At 41.5% G+C, this 13,933-nt stretch overlaps 1 protein-coding gene across 1 annotated transcript in view; it reads left to right on the plus strand.

The window, feature by feature from the left end:
• Nucleotides 1–1,015: 1,015 nt before the first annotated feature.
• lrp8 (low density lipoprotein receptor-related protein 8, apolipoprotein e receptor) overlaps nt 1,016–13,933 on the plus strand; it is a 685,503-nt gene continuing 672,585 nt past the window's right edge. Inside the window, exons 1-2 of the mRNA XM_060920013.1 lie at nt 1,016–1,085; nt 1,678–1,797. Of these exons, the coding sequence (XP_060775996.1) occupies nt 1,019–1,085; nt 1,678–1,797 (187 nt within the window). The 5' untranslated portion in view covers nt 1,016–1,018. The remainder of the gene's footprint in view (nt 1,086–1,677; nt 1,798–13,933) is intronic.

A 13,933-nucleotide genomic window follows, 5' to 3' on the forward strand; every position in this document is an offset into this window, starting at 1 on the left:
AACCGACGCGGACACGGGGAGAACATGCAAACTCTACACAGAAAGGCCCTCGCCGACCATGGGGCTCGAACCCGGACCTTCTTGCTGTGAGGCGACAGCACTAACCACTACACCACCGTGCCGCCCCCATTTGATATGTCATCTATGACATATTTTATTCCGAATCTCATCTCATCTCATTATCTCTAGCCGCTTTATCCTGTTCTACAGGGTCGCAGGCAAGCTGGAGCCTATCCCAGCTGACTACGGGCGAAAGGCGGGGTACACCCTGGACAAGTCGCCAGGTCATCACAGGGCTGACACATAGACACAGACAACCATTCACACTCACATTCACACCTACGGTCAATTTAGAGTCACCAGTTAACCTAACCTGCATGTCTTTGGACTGTGGGGGAAACCGGAGCACCCGGAGGAAACCCACGCGGACACGGGGAGAACATGCAAACTCCACACAGAAAGGCCCTCGCCGGCCACGGGGCTCGAACCCGGACCTTCTTGCTGTGAGGCGACGGCGCTAACCACTACACCACCGTGCCGCCCCTTTATTCCGAATAAAATATGGAATTTTGAAACTTCCACATCATTGCATTCCGTTTTGGACTCGGAGTTGTAATTCCATATGTTCCATATGTTATTTCATCGTTTTGATGAGGTCAGTATTGTTCAACAATGTAGGAAATAAAAATTTAAAAAAAAATTTTTGAAGGTGTTTCCAAATTTTTGACTGGTACTGTACATCACGATTATATCGTGAAACCGGGATAGTTTTTTTTTTTCTTCTTAGAGTAGATGATCATACCGTGAGCCTTAGGGACACGCTCGTGCTGCCGTGACTCCGCCCACTTTCTATGACGCCACCCTTTGAAAGTGAGTGCTGGAGCGGCGGAGAGTCCGGCGGTGAGGTGAAGCGCAGTGAGTGGAGGAGGAACTGAAGTGAGCAGAGCAGGCAGGGAGACTGAGAGCAGCACGGCTCTTTATTGCGCTTCATATGAGCACAGAGCCTCCAGAGGGAAGCATGCGGACAGGACTAGGACAACTACTGCTTTTACACGTGTTCTTCATGGAGACTTTTTATTCTAAAGGTGGGTGAAAGCGGAAATAAGCCTGTCAGAATAATAATCATTATAATAATGCTGAATGAGAGAGAGAGAGAGAGAGAGAACGCGCGCAAATGATAACCATAGTAATGCCCTCTGTCTGTCTGTCTGTCTGTCTGTCTCTCTGTCTGTCTGTCTGGTTGAAAATATTAATATTGCAGTCTGACTCTCTGAAGCCGACTGTGCGCGCTCACTGTTGCGCGCTCACGTGCTGCTTGGCTCGCGCTCCCTATAATAAACACCTGTGTTAGGTTTCCTGACAGGTGTCCAGGTCCAGGTGTCCAGGTCCAGTCCAAACACGCATTTAGACATTTTGACACTGAAAATAAACTCCAGGAAAGAAAAATACAGCGTTAATATTGAGTCTTCTATGTGTTTTGGAATCCTGACCTGTCTGAGCATCATTAGGCGAAACAAAATGTCAGCACGGACAGGTAAAGGTGAAGGTAAAGGTCACTGTTAGTGTGTAGCCGAATTGTAGCCTCTTATAGACAGGTTACTGAGGTGACTGGGTTTGTTTTTATTTTTTTGTTTGTAAATGGTGTCTTTCTTTCTTTCTTTCTTTCTTTCTTTCTAGGGAGTGAGACAGCTTGTGAAACGGGACAGTTCCGGTGTAGGAACGGCAGGTGTATTCCCACACCGTGGCGATGCGACGACGACGACGACTGTTCGGACAACAGCGACGAGGAACACTGCTGTGAGTGAGACTTCACCGACTCCGGGTTGCCAGATTGACTAGTTATACCCTTTCTGTTTCCCAGTCCTGGCAATTGCACTGGGATCAGGGTTGTTTTACAATCAGGGTACGCCAGCTAAACATCACATTTAACACTTATTATCTTCAATATCAAAAGGCTTGACTGAATAAACTTGGTTGTTTATTGTAGCCCTGTGATAGCTCTATTTACCATGCAAAAAACACATTTTGGTGATAACGTTATTTTTGGTGAATGTATGGCAATATAGGTCATATTTAGCAAAATGACTCGTGTCATTTAGAAAAAGTGCTTTTTTGACCACAGGTACACTACCGTTCAAAAGTTTGGGGTCACTTTGAAATGTCCTTATTTTTGAAAGAAAAGCACTGTTCTTTTCAATGAAGATCACTTTAAACCAGGGGTTCTCAACCTTTTGCAACCTGGGCCCCACCAAAGCTGGTTCATTGCAGTTGGGGGCCCCTCTTCTCGCCCCGCCCCCATCCCCCCCCCAACACACTCACCCGCAGTGACGCCACCCGACCTACAGCACCTTATATCGACAGATAGATAGATAGATAGATAGATAGATAGATAGATAGATAGATAGATAGATAGCCCTGGGCTAGATTATTATTATTATTATTATTTTTATTATTATTATTATTATTATTAGTAGTAGTAGTAGTAGTAGCAGTAGCAGCAGTAGTAGCATTATCCATATTAGACTAGCAGTAAGAAAACAACAAAAACAACAAATTATTTGGGTAGAGCTGAAATGGGGAAAGCAAAAATACAGTGTGGGGTAGTAGTCTTTAAAAAGACTGTTTGGGTTTTGCGCTGTATCGATGGATTGATGATAGTAGACTAGCGAGAGTCGGCACGAGTTAACTCGGCAAGAAACCAGACTAGTGTGTGTGTGGCAAGCACTCACACGGTGGCCACGGTATGCAGACTCACTCACGTGACGTTGCGTCATGTTCGCGTCACGGGCTTAAAATAACCTACACACAAGATTTTATGATAGATTGATGATAGATTTTATAATAGTATTGATTTGTATGTGGCGGCACGGTGGTGTAGTGGTTAGCGCTGTCGCCTCACAGCAAGAAGGTCCTGGGTTCGAGCCCCGGGGCCGGCGAGGGCCTTTCTGTGTGGAGTTTGCATGTTCTCCCCGTGTCCGTGTGGGTTTCCTCCGGGTGCTCCGGTTTCCCCCACAGTCCAAAGACATGCAGGTTAGGTTAACTGGTGACTCTAAATTGACCGTAGGTGTGAATGTGAGTGTGAATGGTTGTCTGTGTCTATGTGTCAGCCCTGTGATGACCTGGCGACTTGTCCAGGGTGTACCCCGCCTTTCGCCCGTAGTCAGCTGGGATAGGCTCCAGCTTGCCTGCGACCCTGTAGAAGGATAAAGCGGCTAGAGATAATGAATGAATGAATGAATGATTTGTATGTAACAGTCCAATGTCCTGCATTTTGACATGGGTAAATGTGTTGCATCTGCTTATAGCCTGTTAGCCCCAGATTTTTTTTTCCTCCATACATGAAGCCTACTCGCGACCCCCCCTGGAGTACCTCCGCGCCCCACCAGGGGGGCGCCCCCCCCCCGGTTGAGAACCACTGCTTTAAACTAATCAGAAATCCACTCTATACATCGCTAATGTGGTAAATGACTATTCTAGCTGCAAATGTCTGGTTTTCGGTGCAATATCTCCATAGGTGTATAGAGGCCCATTTCCAGCAACTCTCACTCCAGTGTTCTAATGGTACAATGTGTTTGCTCATTGCCTCAGAAGGCTAATGGATGATTAGAAAACCCTTGTACAATCATGTTAGCACAGCTGAAAACAGTTGAGCTCTTTAGAGAAGCTATAAAACTGACCTTCCTTTGAGCAGATTGAGTTTCTGGAGCATCACATTAATTTGTGGGGTCGATTAAATGCTCAAAATGGCCAGAAAAATGTCTTGACTATATATTTTCTATTCATTTTACAACTTATGGTGGTAAATAAGAGTGTGACTTTTCATGGAAAACCCAAAATTGTCTGGGTGACCCCAAACTTTTGAACGGTAGTGTAGCTCCAAAAGGGATGCACTTAAATCATTCTTTATACCATAAAACAAATATTTGGTTCCATATCATTGGAAACATAGTTAAGTTTTAATGTTGAATGCCAGTAAGTTTTCAGACTATTTTGATCAAATTAGTATGTAATTGTGTCAAAAAAATGTCCTCTCCGAGACAGCTAATTTTTCAATATAAAATAACATATCTAAAATGATTATTTTCATCCTAAAATGTGGTCAAGATATTGGGACATAAATATTAGAGACAACTAACACAAAGCTTACAGCCTTAGATTTAAAAGCACTATGGAAGTAGTGGATTCTGAATTGTCAAAAAAAAAGTCCTCTCCGAGAATCACTTCATTTGTTTCTCCCAGCCCTGCTTAAAGCTACACTTAATCTTCTTTATCTTATAGCAGATTACACAAAACTACCATACACACATGTCAAAAAATTACCTGAAATCTGTTCTTTAACTTGTCCTTCACTTAAAAACTGATACAAGAACCAGTTTTAATCAATTTGAATTTTGGACCCCTGTGACACAAACTTTGTACCCTGATTGTAAAACAACCCATCATCTAGTTAATGTCCTGTATATCAGTGGTTCTCAAACTGGAGACCTCCAGGAGTCAGGGATTGATTTATTATTATTATTTAATCAATTCACACGGTAAGCAGTTCACGCGGTTTTTGTACTCTAGAGGTGTCTTGTGACTTTCTTAAAACCTTTGCTGTTCCTAACAGCTTTCTGAAGCAACGCAGTCAAGTCATGCAGTCCAATTTTGTTTATCGATGCCTTGAAGTTCTTAGCGATTGTCCCAAGTGCTCCAATAACTACTGGTACTACATTTAGGCCCACTTTACACGGGGACGGTCTGAAACAAAAACGCAAAAGTCCGTTTTCGTTCTCACTTTTTTCCGCGTCTACACGACCGTTTTCAAGGAGGAAATCTGCGTCTATACGGTGACGCATAAATGTGTGGAATTCAATTGGATATGCATGCCAGGCGGCTTGGTGGTGCTGTGAAAGACCTCCGCTATGCCTGCACGCATGCGAAACGTCTTCCGTCTTGTCTGATCTTCACATCTGCGCCGCGAAAACTTTGACTACTCTGGCTATGGTAAGTAAGAAAGTAAGTAAAAAAGTAAGAGCATGCTATACCCGCCTCTGTTCATTAACGGTATATGTGCAGATTCGGTATAGATGTTCGAAGGACTCCTGGACGTTTATTAAAGCTGCCAGAGCAGCTTGAAGGTCCGTTGGATCGATGTAATCAGACATGCTCTTCCTTTTTTACTTACTTTCTTACTTCCCGGGCTGGCATGGACAGTATATGACATATGTATGACGTAAACGCGTACCCGACGTGAGCAGATCCGAGCAGAGTTTCGCGTATTGGGTAGTTTAGACGGATATGCAACGGGGGCTGTTTTTAACTTATCCACTCTGGAAGGCGTTTTCAATTTTTTCCGTTTTTCAGCCTCGGAAACGCCGTCCCCGTGTAGACGAAAGGCGCTTCCGATAAAATATTTAGTCGTTTTTACCCGACAGCGTCCTCGTGTAAACGGGCCCTTACTCTCCTGCACTTCCAGATCTTCCTTTTTAAGCTCTTGATATTTTTCAATTTTCTCATGTTCCTTTTCCAACACTCGCGTGTCAAAGGGGAATGCCATTTTGAAAACCCACCAGCCGACTGATCTGGCACTTTTTAATTGTGCGACAGGAATGACATAAATACCAGCACGACGGACTAGTGTCTGAAAGCGTTTTTTTTTTCCATTTTACCAACGAGCTCACTAGATAGTCATTTATTATTATTGCATCAATTCACACGGTAAGCAGTTCACGCAGTTTCTGTACTCTAGAGGTGTCTTGTGACTTTCTTAAAACCTTTGCTGTTCCTAACAGCTTTCTGAAGCAACGCAGTCAAGTCATCCAGTCCAATTTTGTTTATCGAGGCCTTGAAGTTCTTAGTGATTGTGCCAAGTGCTCCAATAACAACAACTGGTACTACATTTACTCTCCTGCACTTCCAGATCTTCCCAAACTCTCTTTTTAAGGTCTTGATATTTTTCCATTTTTTCATGTTCCTTTTCCAACACTCGCATGTCAAAGGGGCATGCCATGTCAGTTATATCGATTACATGTTCTCCCCTCCTTCTCCAATACTACCATATCAGGTGCATATAGTCTGTTTGAACCCTGAAGTCCCATAGTACTTTCACGTGATCATTTTCCATTACCCCTTCCGGAGTGTGGTCTTATCATTTATCCCTGCTTGGGAGCCTGAACTTCTGACAGAGCTTTCAATGAATGGCTTGTCCAACATTTTGTATTCTTTTTGCGCGAGTTTCTTGCATTCTGCTGTTAGATGACTCATTGTCTCTTCTCTTTCTCCACAAAATCGGCATATCGGGGACACATTCTCCTTGTCAACTCTGTTATTGATGCTGTTGGTTCGTAAAGCTAGATCTTGTGCAGCAGTTAAGAGTCCTGTTGTTGTTATTATTATTATTATTATTATTATTATTGTTATTACATATCTCAGCGTTCAGTGTTAACTGCTGGAGTTTGCTTTTGTTGGATATCAGGTCATTTCCCATGACCTTAGGTATCCAGCACCTTTCTTATGATCCTTGCTGATCCCAAAAGACACACTTTCTGCATCGTGCTAAAGTTTGTGCTCAACTCAGTTTTCTTCAGCCAACCTGAGAAGTTTGTACTCACTGTGCCAAGTACCCTTATAATGATAGGACCAACAAAAACATTTTTGCAATGACAAATTCTCTTTATTCATGCTTCAGTTCATTATATTTTTCAAGCTTTTCCTTTTCTTTGTCTTTTACCCATGTATTAAAAGGGCAGGTGACGTCTATGATAGCACAGATGTTGTTTTCTTTTTCCAACACTACAATATCTGGTCTAGAGTGTTCTAAAACCTTGTCCGTCTGAATTTTGGTATCCCAAAGTAGCTTCACGTTTTCATCTTCCAGGACTCCATCATTATTATTATTATTATGGCCTATTTCTTAGAAGAAATTTAGATAAGTACAGTGGTGCTTGAAAGTTTGTGAACCCTTTAGAATTTTCTATATTTCTGCATAAATACGACCTAAAACATCATCGGATTTTCACACAAGTCCTAAAAGTAGATAAAGAGAACCCAGTTAAACAAATGAGACAAAAATATTATACTTGGTCATTTATTTATTGAGGAAAATGATCCAATATTACATATCTGTGAGTGGCAAAAGTATGTGAACCTTTGCTTTCAGTATCTGGTGTGACCCCCTTGTGCAGCAATAACTGCAACTAAACGCTTCCGGTAACTGTTGATCAGTCCTGCACACCGGCATGGAGGAATTTTAGCCCATTCCTCCGTACAGAACAGCTTCAACTCTGGGATGTTGGTGGGTTTCCTCACATGAACTGCTCGCTTCAGGTCCTTCCACAACATTTCGATTGGATTAAGGTCAGGACTTTGATTTGGCCATTCCAAAATATGAACTTTATTCTTTTTTAACCATTCTTTGGTAGAACGACTTGTGTGCTTAGGGTCGTTGTCTTGCTGCATGGCCCACCTTCTCTTGAGATTCAGTTCATGGACAGATGTCCTGACATTTTCCTTTAGAATTCACTGGTATAATTCAGAATTCATTGTTCCATCAATGATGGCAAGCCGTCCTGGCCCAGGTGCAGCAAAACAGGCCCAAACCATGATACTACCACCACCATGTTTCACAGATGGGATAAGGTTCTTATGCTGGAATGTAGTGTTTTCCTTTCTCCAAACATAAAGCTTCTCATTTAAACCAAAAAGTTCTATTTTGGTCTCATCCGTCCACAAAACATTTTTCTAATAGCCTTCTGGATTGTCCATGTGATCTTTAGCAAACTGCAGATGAGCAGCAATGTTCTTTTTGGAGAGCAGTAGCTTTCTCCTTGCAACCCTGCCATGCACACCATTGTTCAGTGTCCTCCTGATGGTGGACTCATGAACATTAACATTAGCCAATGTGAGAGAGGCCTTCAGTTGCTTAGAAGTTACCCTGGGGTCCTTTGTGACCTCGCCGACTATTATACGCCTTGCTCTTGGAGTGGTCTTTGTTGGTCGACCACTCCTGGGGAGGGTAACAATGGTCTTGAATTTCCTCCATTTGTACACAATCTGTCTGACTGTGGATTGCTGGAGTCCAAACTCTTTAGAGATGGTTTTGTAACCTTTTCCAGCCTGATGAGCATCAACAATGCTTTTTCTGAGGTCCTCAGAAATCTCTTTTGTTTGTGCCATGATACACTTCCACAAACATGTGTTGTGAAGATCAGACTTTGATAGATCCCTGTTCTTTAAATAAAACAGGGTGCCCACTCACACCTGATTGTCATCCCATTGATTGAAAACACCTGACTTTAATTTCACCTTCAAATTAAGTGCTAATCCTAGAGGTTCACATACTTTTGCCACTCACAGATATGTAATATTGGATCATTTTCCTCAATAAATAAATGACCAAGTATAATATTTTTGTCTCATTTGTTTAACTGGGTTCTCTTTATCTACTTTTAGGACTTGTGTGAAAATCTGATGATGTTTTAGGTCATATTTATGCAGAAATATAGAAAATTCTAAAGGGTTCACAAACTTTCAAGCACCACTGTATACCCGGTAATTATCACTTATTTACTTTGTCATTGTTATATTATTCCTCCCTTCTTTCTTTTTCTTCCCATACTGCAACAACAGTAAACTACAAATCCACAAGTGAGAAATCTCTCCTTCTTCTTCTTCTTCTTCTTCTTCTTCTTCTTCTTCTTCTTCTTCTTCTTCCACACATCTATGTGGGCCCCATATGGATAGGTTGCACTGATAGTGTTAAAGACCTTACCAAGGATTCATCACAGCATTGTATTAAAAAAAAAAAATTCTTGTTTAAAAAAATTAAGAGAAAAGGAGAAAAATATGCCAAAATTTGAACTTTCTTCAGTGGTTGAGTATGGATGGAGTGATCAGCTCTCAAGTTATCATAAAAAAAGAAAGGAAAAAAAGTGGCCAGGATTTAAAAAAAAAAATTATGATTGTCAAAGTTTGAGTCAAGGCAAGACATGTTTATGTACGTACAGTATATAGCACATTTCATACACAGGCAATTCAAAATCAAGACAAAGAGCATTCAGTGATGAGAGAAATCTAAACAAATAAAAAGCAAAAAGTTCAAATTGAAGTGAAAAAGATAGTAAATTAGAAAATAAGTACAGAAATTAAAAGCTCGATTAAATACACGACTGAAAAAAGTCAATTAAAAGAGAAGAAATGAAGTAAAAATGATTTAAAGCCATTGTTCTGTGGATGATTTGGTTCTGTCGTTTCAGTTAACTCGTAATTTGGCAATCGTTAGTGCTGTTAATATGAAAGATTTAAGACGTACAAGCATTGTTAATATGCAGAGATCACTGAGTAATGCTGTACTGGGACATCATGCCCACTTCGATCGCTTGCCCGTGAACTCTGACCAGAATTTGTGTGTGTAAGAACAGAGCCAGAGAATGTGTTCAGGCTGGACAGTGTGACTCAATCCCACTTTATGGGTGTGCTTTCCGTTAGTTCTGTGCAGGAGTGGAAATCACTTACCATTTATCAGAGTTATTATAGTTATTAGTAGGGATGCATTAATAGCATTTTTTTCAGACTGAGTAAAAATGAGGACATGGTTTTTTTTTTTTTTGTTACTTGCTGATACCAATACTGAAATGAGTAAACTACTTATAAACATTGCATCAATACATCAGTTATATATCAGTTAATAATGTGTCTCTGTGGGGAAAGTTCAGAACTTTAAAACCTTTAATGCTCCAATAAATAGACAGTAAATTATTATGATATATACAATTTCTTCAACACATTTTCATTCATGAGTCTAATATTTAAAATGAGAATAAATACGCAGGTGATTATAGGAAATCGCGCGCACTGATTGGTCGAGAGATTCAGATTATTTCTCGATAATCACACAGGACACACAAGCTACAGGCAGGAGGAAAAGAGCAACAGCACACGTCGATTTTTATCCACTTTGAAATCTGATTGTCACTCATGAGTAGGTGAATTTATATTGTGTTTTGTTTTGAGATATATTAACTGCTTAATGTTTAATAATTAATGTAATTTTTAATCCAAATAACTATTACTCAAAAACAAGGACTCTTATAAATAAGTCAACATGAATCTAATGATAGTTGTAATAAATAATGTCTTCTGTGTGGGGAAAGTTCAGAACTTTAAACCCTTTAAACCTCCAATAAATAGACGGTAAATTATTATTATATACAAAATTTCTTCAACGCATTTTCATGAATGAGTCTAATATTTAAAATGAGAATAAATACGCAGGCGATTATAGGAAATCGCGCATGCTGATTGGTCGTGAGATTCAGATTATTTCTCGATAATCACCTCGAGCGGCTCAGCAAGCAGTTCGCGGTCAAGTGCTTCGTCGCCATAAGTGAGGAAGAATTACAAATTATGAACGAAAATGCTGTTCCTAAAAGCACTAAAGATGCTACGAAGTTTGGTCTAAAACGATTCAAAGGTAAGGTGGAATTGTGATTTTCATCTCATCTCATTATCTCTAGCCGCTTCATCCTGTTCTACAGGGTCGCAGGCGAGCTGGAGCCTATCCCAGCTGACTACGGGCGAAAGGCGGGGTACACCCTGGACAAGTCGCCAGGTCATCACAGGGCTGACACACAGACACAGACAACCATTCACACTCACATTCACACCTACGGTCAATTTAGAGTCACCAGTTAGCCTAACCTGCATGTCTTTGGACTGTGGGGGAAACCGGAGCACCCGGAGGAAACCCACGCGGACACGGGGAGAACATGCAAACTAAGTGACACAAGTCTGCGCCGCACCTTTATTACATTTGTATGCCACTTTTGATGATTAAATAAATTATTATTTAAAAAAAAAATTATGTTTTTAATAATCACTGGTATATTTATATTAAAACAATTATCCGTCTCAGGCTCAGTGAATATCAGTGAATAATAACCTCGACTTTGTCTTTGTTATTAATCACCGATATTCACCTTCAGCGAATAATTCCTAATTATTATTGTAGTTAATATTTATAATGTTAATATTGGGGCGGCACGGTGGTGTAGTGGTTAGCGCTGTCGCCTCACAGCAAGAAGGTCCTGGGTTCAAGCCCCGGGGCTGGCGAGGGCCTTTCTGTGTGGAGTTTGCATGTTCTCCCCGTGTCCGCGTGGGTTTCCTCCGGGTGCTCCGGTTTCCCCCACAGTCCAAAGACATGCAGGTTAGGTTAACTGGTGACTCTAAATTGACCGTAGGTGTGAATGTGAGTGTGAATGGTTGTCTGTGTCTATGTGTCAGCCCTGTGATGACCTGGCGACTTGTCCAGGGTGTACCCCGCCTTTCGCCCGTAGTCAGCTGGGATAGGCTCCAGCTTGCCTGCGACCCTGTAGAACAGGATAAAGCGGCTAGAGATAATGAGATGAGATGAGATGTTAATATTGTACTGAGAAAAGGGAGTAAATAAGTGCAATCTGGCAACCCATTAAGGTGTACACTGTACAGTTTGAGCCTGTTTTTAAACCCAATTTCTAATTAATTTTCAGAAATGGTCTGAGACGCAAATTAACCTCCAATTCTCTCTGCACACTTTAACAAATTGTACACTTGGAGGCGAAGATGAAAAATTTTCCACCAATCGCATTTAAGAGTGTTTTTTTTTTTTTTTTTTGGCTTGTCTCTCTGGGTGAATCTCTTCTTTAACATTCCACAATTAGTCAAGAGAAAATGTCCATATTAGTCATGCACACACACTGAATGTCAGTTGGACTGTTTGGTTTTATGTTGTTTGAGCTTATAAGTGGTAGGATGGACAGATAATCCACTTGCACAGTGTCAGCTGTCACCAAAGACCAACACATTTATACATGTACAGTGTTTAAGGGTGTTTTCACACTTGGTCCCTTTCAGCCATTTAACCGAACTCAGATCGATGACTCAACATTTTTTGCGCATATGTGAACACTCCAACCGTACCCAGACCCCTTTAAAGCGAACCGAACTGAGACCACCTCAGGAGGTGGTCTTAGTACGGTTCGCTAAAAATCAACGGTACGGTTCGCCTAATCTGCGCATTGTGAACAAAAAGCGCACCGGGTTCACTTCGCCTTTTTCACTGTAGTTTAACCTTCTTCGTTTGCCGTAGTTGGTCACGTGACTGTAGCAGGGAAACTCAACTTCCTTTTGCAACTTACCACAGCCACTGGAATAAATTTATTTTCCTTAATCCGCACTATTTTGATCAAAGAATACAGCAGGGCAAGCATGGCAGCAGACATTTTGATTCAAGAGAAAATTACCCAGAATTCCGTGCACTGGGGGTCTGAGGGCTCTAGAGGACCTGGTGTGAACAGAAAGAGGACTGAGGCCCCATCAAAGCTTAACTGGACCAGAAAGAGAACCCAGTCCTCTTTGTAATAAATTCACAGTGTGAACACAAAAAGAACTGAGTTCTTTTTCTGTTGGTCCACTTTTTGGTCCACTTAAAGAGGACTGAGTCTGGTTCCTTTAAAGGGGACCAGGTGTGAAAACACCCTAAAGTTTAAAGCCTGGGTTAAAGTCAGAGTTCAGTTTGAAACATGTGTGATTATACAGGGAGCAAAGCTCCAGATTTGCTGGGTTTTTTTGGGAAGTGGTGCCCAGAAGTAGGAGTGCGCATCGTTTTCTGTCGGAGGAAGGACATGTGGGAGAGAGCCAGAGGACATGTACGGTAGTAGAAGGGCACGGTGCTGTAGATGAGACACAGAAATGATTTTTTTTTTTGAATGCTTGTTAAAGGTGCAGTGTGTAATGTTGTGAAGTGTTTTTAAGCCTGTAAAAAGGATTATAATTAAGTTATTCCACAAAATTGAGTTGTACATGAGCTGGCGAGGTGCGTAGCACTAAGTTGGCTATAAGCCGTGTACAACGAGAATGAGTGGAATATATATATATTTTTTATTTTATCCACATTCACTGGATTTTGAGAAGCAGAGCATTTTTTTTTTGCAAATTTGATAAATACAAACTTTATACAAAATGTCCGACAAAGTCATTTCCGTTGGGAATGTAAACAAACAAAAAGATACGTTCTTACCATCAAATACTTTTTATTCCATATTTTGTTGCTTTTTTTTTGTATTTTTTGGGGTTTTGTTTTCGAGTAGAGTTTTTATTTCGTCTTCGGTCGGTTCAGCAGCACGTACCGCCATTTTGTTTTTCTCTACTCACAGTGTAGGAGCTGATATCCTAGTAGTAGAGTAGCCAACCAGAGTGTGCTATTGTTCATATCCAGTGAACGTGGATAGAATAATTTTGAATATACAATGATTGACAATATTGCCACACGATGGATGAGGCAAGTTTCTTTGTTTCAGGCATTCATTTACATTTTTCTGTTCCAGAAACTGGCTCTTGCATAGTTCTGCTCTTTTCACTCTAAAAGCCAAAGTAGGGGGGCGTCCGTGATTTCAATGCAATTGCGATCCATGCTGCAGGCGGCAGACGGCTGCTCCTTTAATACTGTGAGTAAAAGTAAGAAAAGAAAGTGCACGCGCAGCCTCTAAGCACTTTCTGAAAACGCTCAATTTCCATAACATGCAGGCAACACAGTGGGAATTAATTATGACTGGCATTACTGCTTGTAGCGTGATTGTCCACTGGCGCAGTGACTCGCGTCACACCAGCAGCCAGCACTCGTCTCGTCACCCCCCCACCCCCAGCCCCAGTCCCTCTGCGAGCTCTAAAACAACACAAAACTCAAGCCCAGCCCAGAGGAACGCACGAGTCTGTGTGTGGGTATTCCAGCGAGGTGGCATTCTCAGCCTGGCTGTTCTTCCAGCTCAGCACCTGTCTCTCTGCTGGCGTTGGCTCAGCTGTGTGTCAGCTTGTCTTTCTTAACACCGTATCTTCAGCACACAGGATCTGAGCAGGGTCCGTTCCCGGTTTCCCGTGGATTCAGGCAAACATGTGGAATTAAAATAATTCCTCAAGC

This window comes from Neoarius graeffei, chromosome 4, assembly GCF_027579695.1.
Source record: "Neoarius graeffei isolate fNeoGra1 chromosome 4, fNeoGra1.pri, whole genome shotgun sequence".
Lineage (NCBI taxonomy): Eukaryota > Metazoa > Chordata > Actinopteri > Siluriformes > Ariidae > Neoarius > Neoarius graeffei.